At 41.0% G+C, this 11,877-nt stretch overlaps 1 protein-coding gene across 8 annotated transcripts in view; it reads right to left on the bottom strand.

The window, feature by feature from the left end:
• Zwilch (zwilch kinetochore protein) overlaps positions 1-11,877 on the bottom strand; it is a 35,047-nt gene that overhangs the window by 13,324 nt on the left and 9,846 nt on the right. For all 8 annotated transcript variants that reach the window (XR_009592254.1, XM_021654221.2, XM_060384922.1 and 5 more), the window contains 8 exons: positions 10,410-10,609; positions 9,095-9,165; positions 8,548-8,703; positions 5,299-5,370; positions 2,786-2,879; positions 2,174-2,229; positions 1,442-1,541; positions 817-896 (listed from right to left, as the gene is read on the bottom strand). Coding sequence is in view for 7 of the 8 variants with exons in the window: in XM_021654221.2 (XP_021509896.1) it covers positions 817-896; positions 1,442-1,541; positions 2,174-2,229; positions 2,786-2,879; positions 5,299-5,370; positions 8,548-8,703; positions 9,095-9,165; positions 10,410-10,609 (829 nt within the window). In the remaining variant the exon portion in view is untranslated. The remainder of the gene's footprint in view (positions 1-816; positions 897-1,441; positions 1,542-2,173; positions 2,230-2,785; positions 2,880-5,298; positions 5,371-8,547; positions 8,704-9,094; positions 9,166-10,409; positions 10,610-11,877) is intronic.

Here is an 11,877-nt window from a genome sequence, read left to right as displayed (position 1 = left end):
AGTGGGTTCCTCAGGAAGGGGAGCAGGGCTGTTTCTGACATTGAAGGCAGTGGCTGGCTCTTGATTACCTCCCCCTGAGGGAGGAGAAGCCTTACCAGGCCACAAAGGAAGATAAGGCAGCCAGTCCTGATGAGCCCTGATAGGCTAGGGTCAGATGGAAGGGGAGGAGGAACTCCTCTATCAGTGAACTGAGGAGGGGCAGGCATGGGAGGAGGAGGAGGGAGGATAAGATTCGGAGGGGATGAGGGAGAGGGCTACAGCTGGGATACAAAGTGAATAAATTGTAATGATCAAACTGATTAATTAAAAAAAAAAAAGAGTGCACTAGGTTTGTTTGTTTTGAAACAGAGTTTCTCTGTGTAACAGAGCCCTGGCTTTCCTGGACTGGATTTGTAGATCAGTCTTGAACTTAGAGAGATCCACCTGCCTCTGCCCCCCAAGGGCTGGGATTAAAGGCACAGGCCACTACATCTGGCTGAGAACCCTAGTTTTTAAGTCTCATCAGTGGCCTATGAAAGTATTATTCCCAGAACAGATAACGTTATCAGCAGCCAGGCACGAGGCACTGTGCATGCATTAGATCAGCTCACCCCTACACAACACTATGATGTGGGCAGACTCCAGCCCTCCCACTGCAGATGAGGGCAGTGAGGTCCAGAGAAGCAAAGGGGCCCACGTTCACACAGCTAGAAGGTAGCAGAGCTGGGATTCAACTCGGACTGTTTGATCCAGTCTTTTATCAAACACGGTCTTTTTGTTTGGTTTAATTTCTGTATATTTCGGAGAAAACCACTCTAGTCACAGCATTCAACCTACCCATGGCTGTATATCACCACGCTGCAGGCTCTGCAGGATCAATGTGAAACACTTCACCAAGTCTTGATACGAAACCACACCTTAAAAACCAAGACACACAAAATCATTTTCACTCTGATTTTCTCTACTGATCCAAGAATTTTAATGGCACACACATGAAACAAGCAAAAACCCTGCAATGTACTGTTAGAAGGGGAATTTAAAATGGAAGAGAAAAAGAAGACAAAAAGATTGGTTCAGATTGCCAAATAACATTTGGTAGGAATATATTTTGTTTTAAACAATTTTATTTAGGTATTTTTGATGTATTTACATGTTAATATATTTACATCTCATATAAACATAGTTAAGTTTTATATGTAAAAGGCATGAGAAGGGGCTAGAAAGATGGCACAGTGGTTAAGAGCACTGGCTGCTCTTCCAGAGGACTAGGGTTCAATACCAGGAACCACATGATGGCTCACAGCCATCTATAACCCTACTTCCAGAGATCTGAAGCTGGCTACAGGCCTACACAAGCAGGCAGATCTCATGTGATGTACATACATACATGCAGGCAAAATACCAATACACAGAAAATTAAAACAAACAAACAAAAAACTCCACTTTAATTATGGATACATACTGCTGCTCATTTTGCACCAAAGCTGTTCGGCAAAATCGAGATCCCCCCGCACTGTGATAAGCACAGACCTGTCAACTGCTGCTGCTTCATGGTTCACTGTCTAAAATAGAAGCAAATTCAGAGAACACTCAACTTATTTAAAGTGAAGTAGCTTAAGCTTTAAACACTGAAAGCTGTGACGTGAACACACACAAACAATTTTATAAATATTATTTTCCTCAGAATTTCATTTACTAATAAGGAGACATAGAGTAAAAAACTAGAGTCCTAAAGTTGTTTTAAATCTGATTAACCAGGCATGGTGGCAACTGCATATCGATAAAGCCCAGCACTCAGGAGGCTGAGGCAGACATAAAATGAGAGCCTGAGCTAGATGGCAAAACCCTCTCAAAACAAAAATCAAACACAAAACAATAACAACAGCAGTATGCTTAAAAGGAAGCTCTCAGTTTTCTTTCTACATGAAAATATTAAGTTGCCTCTGTCCCTTGCCTTTTCAACAGATGGAAAGAATTTTAGTTTCATAATGCCACATTATGGCATAGTAACAGCATTTTATGTTGTATTCATATACTATAGTAATACTCGCTACAGTGTATTTATTAATATAACTGTTTTTGCTCTCTGCAGTTCACCAAAAACAAAAGCAGAAGATCAGAGATGCTACAAAATGAAAGGTAGCAGTACACCAAATTTCAAAAGCAGGGTAAGTTTCTGATAGTAACTGCTTACCTCTTTTTGTGTGTCTTTTTTTGTAGAGTCATCAAATTCATCCACTTTATTTAAGTCTAGAAAGTAGAAAAAGCTTATAACCTTAACTTTATTTTTCTGCTTTCTACATTATTTCCATCCTAATCCTGCTTTCAATTAGCAAATGGAAACAGCAGGAGCAGTTACCCTACAAGGAGTGTGACACATGACAGGCATGGGGAGGACACACAGATACCATTTCATCACTCAGGTACAATTGGCAAGTGCTCTACCACTGAGCTACATCCTCAGCCCTCTTCTTACGTGTGTGTTTTTTATTTTGTGACAAGGTGTCCCTAAACTGCCCATCTTGACACTGAACTCATTGAGCTCAAGCTCCTTCCTCTGACTCTCAAACAGCTAAGATGACAGGTCTGTGATGCCAGTCTTGGTTCAAACACAACCTTATAATTTTTATAATAACATCTACCTTTGACATTTTAGTACCAAAGCCGTCCCTCCAACCATATCAGATCACAGCTTTAAATGTATTCTAACTCAAAGCTATATAAAGCCTAGAACCAACTGTTATTTAAATGTAACAAGCATCTTAAAAACAAGCAACCAACAAGAATGAATTATGAAAACAAATACCATTTAGAAACTCCTGCACAAGTTCAACAGCAGATTTTATTTCCAGAGGTTCAAGCCATTCTGTTACACCGGTCCTCAAGCCATCAGCCAAAGCCTGGAGAATGATTTAACAGCCAGAAAACATGTTAGCAGAAACAACAGCTTAATTAATAGAGATGTGCTTAACAGTACCAATTAAGGCAGCAGCTTTTCCTCTCTCCCCTCCCCCAATGGTTTTTCTTATCTTTTTTTCTCTCGACTGTCGTTTTTTAAGACAAGGTCTCTCTGCGTAACCTTTGGATCTCCCCTTGTAGACCAGGTTGGCATCAAACTCAGATTCTCCTTCCTCTGTCTCCTAAGTGCTGGGATTAAAGGCAAAGGCCATCACTGCCAAACTAAGGTAGCAGTTCTTTAGAACAATTTTTTCTGATTTATTTCTTTTATTTCATGAATTGAGTGTTTTGCCTGCACATATGTCTGTGTACCACATAAGTGCCTGGTGCTTTCAGAATTAAAAAGAGGGCACTGAATCCCCTGGAGATGGAGATACAGATGATTGTGAACCACCACGTGGGTACTAGGAGTCAAACCCAGGTCTCCTGAAAGAACAAGCACTCTTAACTACCGAGCCCTCTCTCCAGCGCTATGGCACGGGCTCTTGAATGCTGGCCACTAGCTGGCATCCTCACAGGACTTTGTACATGTGTTCTTTAATCCCAACACTCTCCGAGGCAGGTACTACTTCTACCCTCATTTTATTGCGGCTAAGAAAGCTTCAGTAACTAGCTGAGGTTATAACAAACAGTAGCAGGAGACACTTCCAGCACACTGGTTCTAAGAATGGTATTCTCAACTGTAATGCTATGCACACAGGAATAACATACGATCCTAGGTAAAGAAGAATACATTATAAAGTAACGACGAAATCACAAATGTGAAACTGAAAGCAAGTTTATCCAAACACAATATAATCACACGTGCAGACACACACACAATTAGAGTTTAGGAAAGGCAGTCAGGAGAGGCTACCTGAGGCACAGCAACTCAGCAGAGACCAATGTCTACAGCAGGGAAGGGGGAGGGGAAGGAGCATGAGGGATGATGCCAATCAGTGAACAACATCTAGAAACAGAGAGAACAAACCAAAAGACCGAGAAACTTCACAAGCTTTTGCTTCGTATGAGAAATGATATCCACTACTGACAGGATTAAGTAGTTAACTCCTTTATTCCCTGGGGGAAAAATGTTACTTCACAGAAAAGAGATCACTTCCTACTTACAGAGGGGTCTATGAAAAGGTAAAGATAATTTTTTATGTATCAAAATGACTGAGACATTTAACTTGTGAAGGTCAGGAATGTTAAACATATTGCTATGTGTAGTATGGCCCAAATCCCAAAGAATGGGCAGTGTGAAAGGCCCACGGGTCTCTACTGAAAACCAATGCCTGGTCTTGAGAGGGTGTCAAGAGGAGGTGAGAGGGCTGTAATTGATTAGCATCGTGAGGACGAGCAAGATGGCTCAAAGGGTAAGTGTGCTTGCTCTCAAGCCTGATGACCTGAGTTCTATCTCCACCATCCACAAGCTGGCTTCTGACCTACTGCACAATACATATAATTTAAAGTACATACACAAAGTAGATAAAATAAAATTTTAAAAAGGAAAAAAGGGCAGTAAAATTAAGACAAAAAGAGGATCACCAGGGAAAGAGGGCAGGTATGCATAAGAATAAAAGAGAAACAATTATATCCACTTATAAAACGCAAGGACTGAATCTGAAAAGACTGAAGACTCTGAAGACCCTGTGTGACTCTGTGCATGTGTGTCAGTGTCAAAGGAAAGGATGGTTTCAACAGTTGCCATATGACCTAGCAATTTCACCAGAAATGCAGAAAACATACAGCCACACAAAAATTTGTAGCAATGTCTTTTTTTTTTTTTGATTTTCCAGACAGTGTTTCTCTGTGTAGCTTTGGCTGTCCTGGACTCAGGCTGGCCTCAAATTCACAGAGACCTGCCTGCTTCTGCCTCCCAAGTACTGGGATTACAATTTTGGCCATTCACTGTACCTGGCTTCCAATATTATTCCTAAAGCCAAAAGTACAAAAAATTGAAATGTTTATTAGTTGATAAAAGGATGAACACAATGCAACAGTATAGCCATAAGTTAGATGCTATTTGACAATCAAAAGTCACACAACACTATAAGCAGATAGTGGTTGCCACAGACTGGTGAGTGCTAAAAGTACTATGGATACAGGGTTTCATTTAGGAGTAATGAAAATGTTTTAAAACTAACTGAAATGATGGCTTGCACAATTCAGCCAGTCAACTAGAGTGGTGAAGACTGTAGCTGTTATCTAAGTGGCACTCCCTTTCATCTTGAAGACAACCACATGAGTAACTGTCCACATTGTCAACTATAATAAAATGCAACATTTACAACAAATTTTAAAGAAAGACATAGTTACATTGTGAAACATCTTTCAGGACAGTATGTAATTCAAGGAAAAAAATTTCGGAAGGATACTCACAAGGAGAAATTTCAGTTCTCTGTGGAGATGATTCAAACGACTGCTGGACTCTCCTGACTGTACTCTGATATTCTAAAAAACATCCAAGACCATCAGTTTTCATTGGCAACCCATCTTCTCTGTCCACTGGGACTTGCTTTTCAACTGCACAGTAAATTAAATTACGTCCACAACACAATCAGATCACATCGCAACACCTCACAGATCCAGCTACCCTGACATACAATCTGGTACCAGGAAGACAGAACTGCCTCCTTCACATGCTCTCTGCCTCTCCTCAGGGAAGTTCCAAGAGGACAGGTGGGAGAAATTTAAATAAACAGCTCAAATCTCAGTGATACTTAGCATTACGACACACTGAAAACCAAGTCCCAATAAATCAGTGTGTCACTCTCCTAACTAAACCAACACACTAGTCTAGCTAGAAGCTACAGCTTTATAACCTTAAATCCTTAAAAACAAATAAAATTCCTACTACAGGAGAGGAAAAACACAAATATAATTACCCACAATCTTACCCTCTAAGAAAGCCAGTGTTATATGATGAAGGCTTCTGGATACACCTTTTTTTTTTTTTTTTTTAACACAAAACATATTTGACAACACATCCAGTGTTATTCTCTTTCTAACTTGTGCTTAAAAAGATTTTCCTGTTCTTTTTCAATATCTATCCGCACACCATGCAGCCTAGTGACTGGATGTAGGCAAGTACTTTACCACTGAGCTATAACCCCAGCCCTAGACTTTTTAAAACCTATTTTGCCTCCTGTGGTTTTTCAAGACTGGGTTTCTCCACGTAGCCCTGGCTGTCCTGAGACTCACTCTGTAGACCAGACTGTCCTGGAATTCACAGAGATCTGCTGGCCTCTGCTTCCTAACTGCTGGGATTAAAGGTATGTGGACCCACCACCCAGTTTAAAAAAACATAATTTTAAAATGTTGTAGAAGAGCCAAACCTGGTGCTGCAGGTCTATAGTCCCAGCTACTCTGGATACTAAGGCAAGAAGTCACAAATTCAAGACCAGTCTGGATTAAGCAGCAAGTGTAAGGCCAGCATTAGAACCTGGATCACATTGTGTATCTGTGCCTGGCCTGGAACTCCCAGAGTTCAACATGCCTGATACTGGCCTGCCTCAATTTAAAAAAATGGGGGGCGGGGGCTTGGTACGGGCACTAGGGTGTTGTCCTGGAGAAATGGTTCAATTGTAAAAGCAACTTTTTTTTTTTTAATTTTTTTATTTATTTATTATATATAGTGTTTTACACACATGCACGCCTCCACACCAGAAGAGGGCAGCAGATCTCACTATAGATGGCTGAGAGCCACCATGTGGGTGCTGGGAACTGAGCTCAGGACCTCTGGAAGAGCAGCCAGTGCTTTTAACCTCTGAGCCACCTCTCCAGCCCGTAAAAGCAACTTTTATTTTCCTGGTTCAACTATTGTCTTGGAGGCTCACTGCCTCCGTCTGCTAACCGAGGCCTCGTCCTGAGAGTCTCAAGCCTCCATATACTCTAACCTGGGCCTAGAGTGTTTTCAGCCTCTGATATCCACTGCTGACAGCTCTTGGCTGCCTGGTTCAACTCAGCTGTTCTGGCTTAAACTCCTCTTCCAGCTGAGTTATTCAATCTGGTTTTTCTCTCAGGGACTAAATTGTTCTGCTTGGCCTCAAACAACTTCAGCAATTTTTTCTAATCTCCTGGTTCCTTCTCATTCTCTGGTTGCTTGTTCTGCCTTCACCTGTGTCTAGCTTGTTCTCTCATTCAACTTCTCGCTATAAAATTCTCCCAGTAAAACTGCAACAACCCCCCCATACCCTTCTCTCTCCATTGCTCCTTAAGTCTTCCCTTTCCTCTCTCTTCTCATGAGTGTTGGTTGTATCCTATTCTGACAAATCTTTCTCTGTTTCGTCACCTTTTCTGCCACTCAATTTGACATCACTTTCAAACATGGGTGCTTCCTTCTACAAACTAACTTTACCTTCATTGTTTGGGATTAAAGGTGGGTACCACCATGCCTGCACCTAAGCTTTTCTTTACCTGAAACTTGCTTAATACTAGGCTGGCCTTGAACTCAGACCTGTGTGCTTCCGTCTCCTGCATAAAAGATGTGTTTGTATTCCAAACCTAGAAGGTCTTTGGATGTGATCTCTTGCCAGAGCAGCCATGTTCTGAGTTAAAATTCCTCTACATTCAGTAGTTAGGATCACATGCTGCTCATGCAGGGCGCCTCAGCTTGATTTCCAGCACCACCGTTGGGAAGCTCACAACCACCTTTAATTCCAGAAGCAGTGGGCTAGCTGGGGCATAAGTCAACTATGCCCATTACGTTACGCATGAGACTTAGAGTCAATACAAATAAATAAATAAATAAACTTAAACATTTTGTCTTTTTATGTGCACTGGTGTTCTGCCTGCAAGTATGTGCATTGAGTGTGCCAGATCCCCTTGAACAGGAGTTACAGTTATGAACAGTCATGTGGGTGCTCTTAACTGCTGAGCTATCTCTCCAGCTCCACCAAAAATAATCTTAATTTTAAGTCTACACAGTGTATTATTATGAAAACTCTTTTTATCCATTTTTTTTAATTTTATATATGAGGGCTCTATCTGCACATACACCTGCGTGACAGAAAAGGGCATCATGTTCCAGTATGGATGGCTAAGCCACCATGTGGGTGGGTGCTGGAAATTTAACTCAGGACCTCTGAAAGAGCCAACAGTGTTCTTATCTGCAGAGCCACCTCTCCAGGCCCCTAGCCATTATTTTTTGTTAAATGAGTGTTCAGCAAGTTCTGTTCTTAATGTTTTGAGAACTCAGCTTTTTGTTAGCAATTTTAATTTCTTTCTGTCTTTTTTTTTTTGAGTCAGGGTCTCACTGTGTAGATCTGACTGTGTTGGAACTCCTGCCTCTGCCTCCTGAGTGCTGGGATTAAAAGCATCAACCACCCTGCCTGGGAACAGAAAAAAGCGGACTTGTGTTAAGTCTCCATGCAAGAGACTGTAATCACCTCTTGAAAAAGTAAAGTTCCACACTAACAGGGATATGAGCAACTGACAGTTCAGCTACCTTGGCAAAGCCTTCACTGGTTGTCTGGTAAGATCCTGGGAGCCAATCAGGGTTTTCTGAGTGGTACAGCCTAACCTTCAGTGAATGTCAGGCAGGGCTAGGAGAATAGAGAACTAGCAATAAACAAGTAAACCGCCACTCAGGAGCCTAAGCAACCTAAAGAGAAGACAGCCCATTTCTACCAGAGTTGCAGTTGAAGACAAGGGAGGGGTTTGAAGAATCTCATCCACAGGACTCCAGGAAAGATCCAAAGTGACCGTAGTTTGGGATGGGGTGACAATCTCATCCAAGTCAGTAGACTTAAAGAGCTCATACTGGGCAAAGCCCCTGGCTGTTACCTGAAGATAGGAAGATTAGCAACATCGTCACACAACCAAACCATTATCAAAAATCACTTTGATTTCTGTCCCAAAAGAAAATGAAAAACTAAGACAGTTCTTTTAAGCCACAAACATTAGCCAAAGAGAGGAGAACACACATACAGAATGTACATGCACGGTCCTAGAGCCAACCCCAAAGCTACCAAAACAAAACAAACCAACCCCAAAGCTACCAAAACAAAACAAAACAAAACACAAAAACTGTGCGCTGACTGGTAAAAAATAAAGACAAATACTCTAACACTACAGGGAAACATCTGGTCATATGAGAGGGAGAAGAAAGCTGTTAAATGAAGAAGGCAGGTCAACCAAGCACCGTCTAAGGTAAGCTAACAAGAAAAATACTCACAGCAGACAAATGATGTCTTTTCTTATGTAAGTATTTTAGATTTTCTAGATCTTCAGAGTAATTTTTATTAGCTACAGGAAATGAGATGGAAAAAAAAAAAGGGGAGATTTAATTCCAAATTATACTGGTGAACCAAGAAAGTTATGCCAGGTGGTGGTGGTGTATGCTTTTGATCCCAGCACTAAAGAGGCACAGGCAGGCAGATCTCTGTGAGTTTGAGGCCAGTCTGGTCTACAAAGTGAGTTCCAGGTTAGCCAGGGCTACACAGAGAGACCCAGCCTCAAAACAAAAACAAAAAATCAAACAAGAGTGTTAAATAGAGAAAGAAAGTAGAGTTCAGTGTTTAGGGAAATGGGGGGAATCTGGGAATTGAAGAAGGAAAAACTGTCATCAAAATATATTTTTGTATGAAAAAAATATTTTTAATTAAAAAAAAAAACATAATTAAGTAGGCATGGTGGCACATGCCTTTAATCCTAGCACTCAATAGACAGAGGTAGGTGGGTCTCTTTGAGTTCCAAACCACTCTAGTCAGTGTACTGAGTTAAGGCCCACCAGGGCTACCTAGTGAGGCCTTGTCTCAAAAAATATATGTAATTAAAGGAAAGCATGGAAACTCACATCTGAAATCCTAGCTACTCTGGAGGCTGAGGCAGAAAAATATTGAATTTGAGACCAGATTGAGCTATATCAGCACTCTGCAAACAAATGTACACTAGCACATATATATGGAAAATTTAATAGCTAGGCACACTGGCATGTGCCCAGAAGTCCCATACTTAGGAGTCTAAAGTGGGAGGCTCATTTGTGCCCAAGGGTTTAAGACTAGCTTGAGCCACAAAAAAAACAACATGAAAAAAAGTCTAGGTGGAGATGCATAGCTATGAATAATTGAACTTTATACCATGGCTGAAGCAGAGCATAATAAGTTCAAGGCCAACCTTGCTTTAACCCACTCCTTCTAAAAATGTAATCATTCATTCATTCATTCATTCCAGGCAGGGTTTCTCTGCATTAGCCCTGGCTGTTAGGAACTCATGAGATCCACCTGCCTCTGCCTCCTGAGTGCTGGAATTAAAGCTATACACCACCAGATCCAGCTTAGGCTTATAATTAAAAAAAAAAAAAAAAAAAAAAGTACAAATTAAACCCAAACAAAGTAGGCACAAGACTTTCAGCAATTTCTGCATTAGCTCATCCCTGCTGTTGAAAGCAAACTTGAGCCTCAATGCTCGCTGTTACAATCCCCACTTGTATGGAAGCTCAGAAGTACCACCAAACTATGCAAATAAACATAGCAAGACTGAGCACTCACCTTTACAAGTGACCACATATAAAACAATGCCTGTAATGATGTCTTTTTCTGTAATAGTCTCTGCTCCTAGCCAACAGGTACCTTCAGGATCTGAACTGTCACATCTCACCCAAAGAGGAGGAAGGGCAGTAACTGGTTGTTTAATCTTCAAATGGGTCATATTAGGATTGTGAGCCATGGTATAAAGCCCAATTAACTGCCTTGAAAACAAAAGATAGAAAAACCAATTATAAAGTGCCAATCAAATATTATCTTTGAAGCTGAAGGTGTGGTTCAGTGGTAGAGCACATGCTTAAATGTGTGAAATCCCAGGGCTGAAGAGATGGCTCAGCAGTTAAGAGCACTGACTGCTCTTCCACTCTTCCAGAGGACCCAGGTTCAAATTCCAGCACCCACATAGCAGCTCACAACTGTCTGTATCTCTAAGATCTGACCCTCTCACACAGACATGCATGCAAAACACCAATGCACGTGAAAATGAAAATAACCCTAAGTTTAATCCCCACCCCCAATTATCTAAAAAAGGTAACGTGAAGGGTCTCACAGAAACAACAATCTGGAAATGAAGAGATAGGACGTGAATACCTGTGTGTTTACACAGTCCAGCAAGAGAAGAACAGGGCATACTACATGGTCTACTAGTTACAAGTCTAGCAGTTAAGAACATGCGCTACTCTCCATGCGCTACTCTTGCAGAGGACCAGAGGTCAGTTCTCGGCACCCACACTGGGTGGCTTAGAACTGCCTGTAACTCCAGCGCCAGGGGGATCCAATACTTTTGGCATCCACAGAGGCCTTGCATGCCACCTCTGCATAATTAAAAAATTAAACTTACATACATAAAAATATGAAAATATAACATGTCATATTCTGTAAACATGTACCATACACTACTTTGCATACATAAATCTATAGTTGCTGTAAGAGAAAAGTGACAATATAGACATATCGAATATACACAACTGGTGAAAATACATGTGGAGAGCTGCTTGTTTATCAAGCTGCCTTGTTATTTAGTGAAAAACATGCTTTCACCCTGGCCTTCACCTTGAGACAAGAGAAAAGAGGATGTTTTGCCAAGTTCATTAAAGCTTGGTTTGTATGACCTTGGACCATATCTACTCTAGGGAAGTAGTTTTAGAAAACAAGTCTGGCAGTAACATGAACTTTTTTCTTGTATTGATGTGACTTGTTTTTGCTTTGCTTATAAAAAAGGAATTGTGGAATAAACTCACGCTGCAGTCTTACTGACAGCCCTCACAAGCCGATCCCGTGTGTAGTGTGACTTGCTTTAATTATTTCAATCCCTATTCCCCACTCAGGAACCATTTCACTCTGCTGGCAGGCTCTGGCACATGCATTAAGGTATACAGAAGTCTTTCTACCATTCAAAATGAAATATATATATATATATATATATATCTCAAAATTAAAGGATGACTAAAAAATGCAGCTTAAATTTCTATTT

Source organism: Meriones unguiculatus, chromosome 6, assembly GCF_030254825.1.
Source record: "Meriones unguiculatus strain TT.TT164.6M chromosome 6, Bangor_MerUng_6.1, whole genome shotgun sequence".
Taxonomy (NCBI): domain Eukaryota; kingdom Metazoa; phylum Chordata; class Mammalia; order Rodentia; family Muridae; genus Meriones; species Meriones unguiculatus.
The sequence above is the reverse complement of the archived record's forward strand: the minus strand, read 5'-3'. Positions and strand labels throughout refer to the sequence as shown.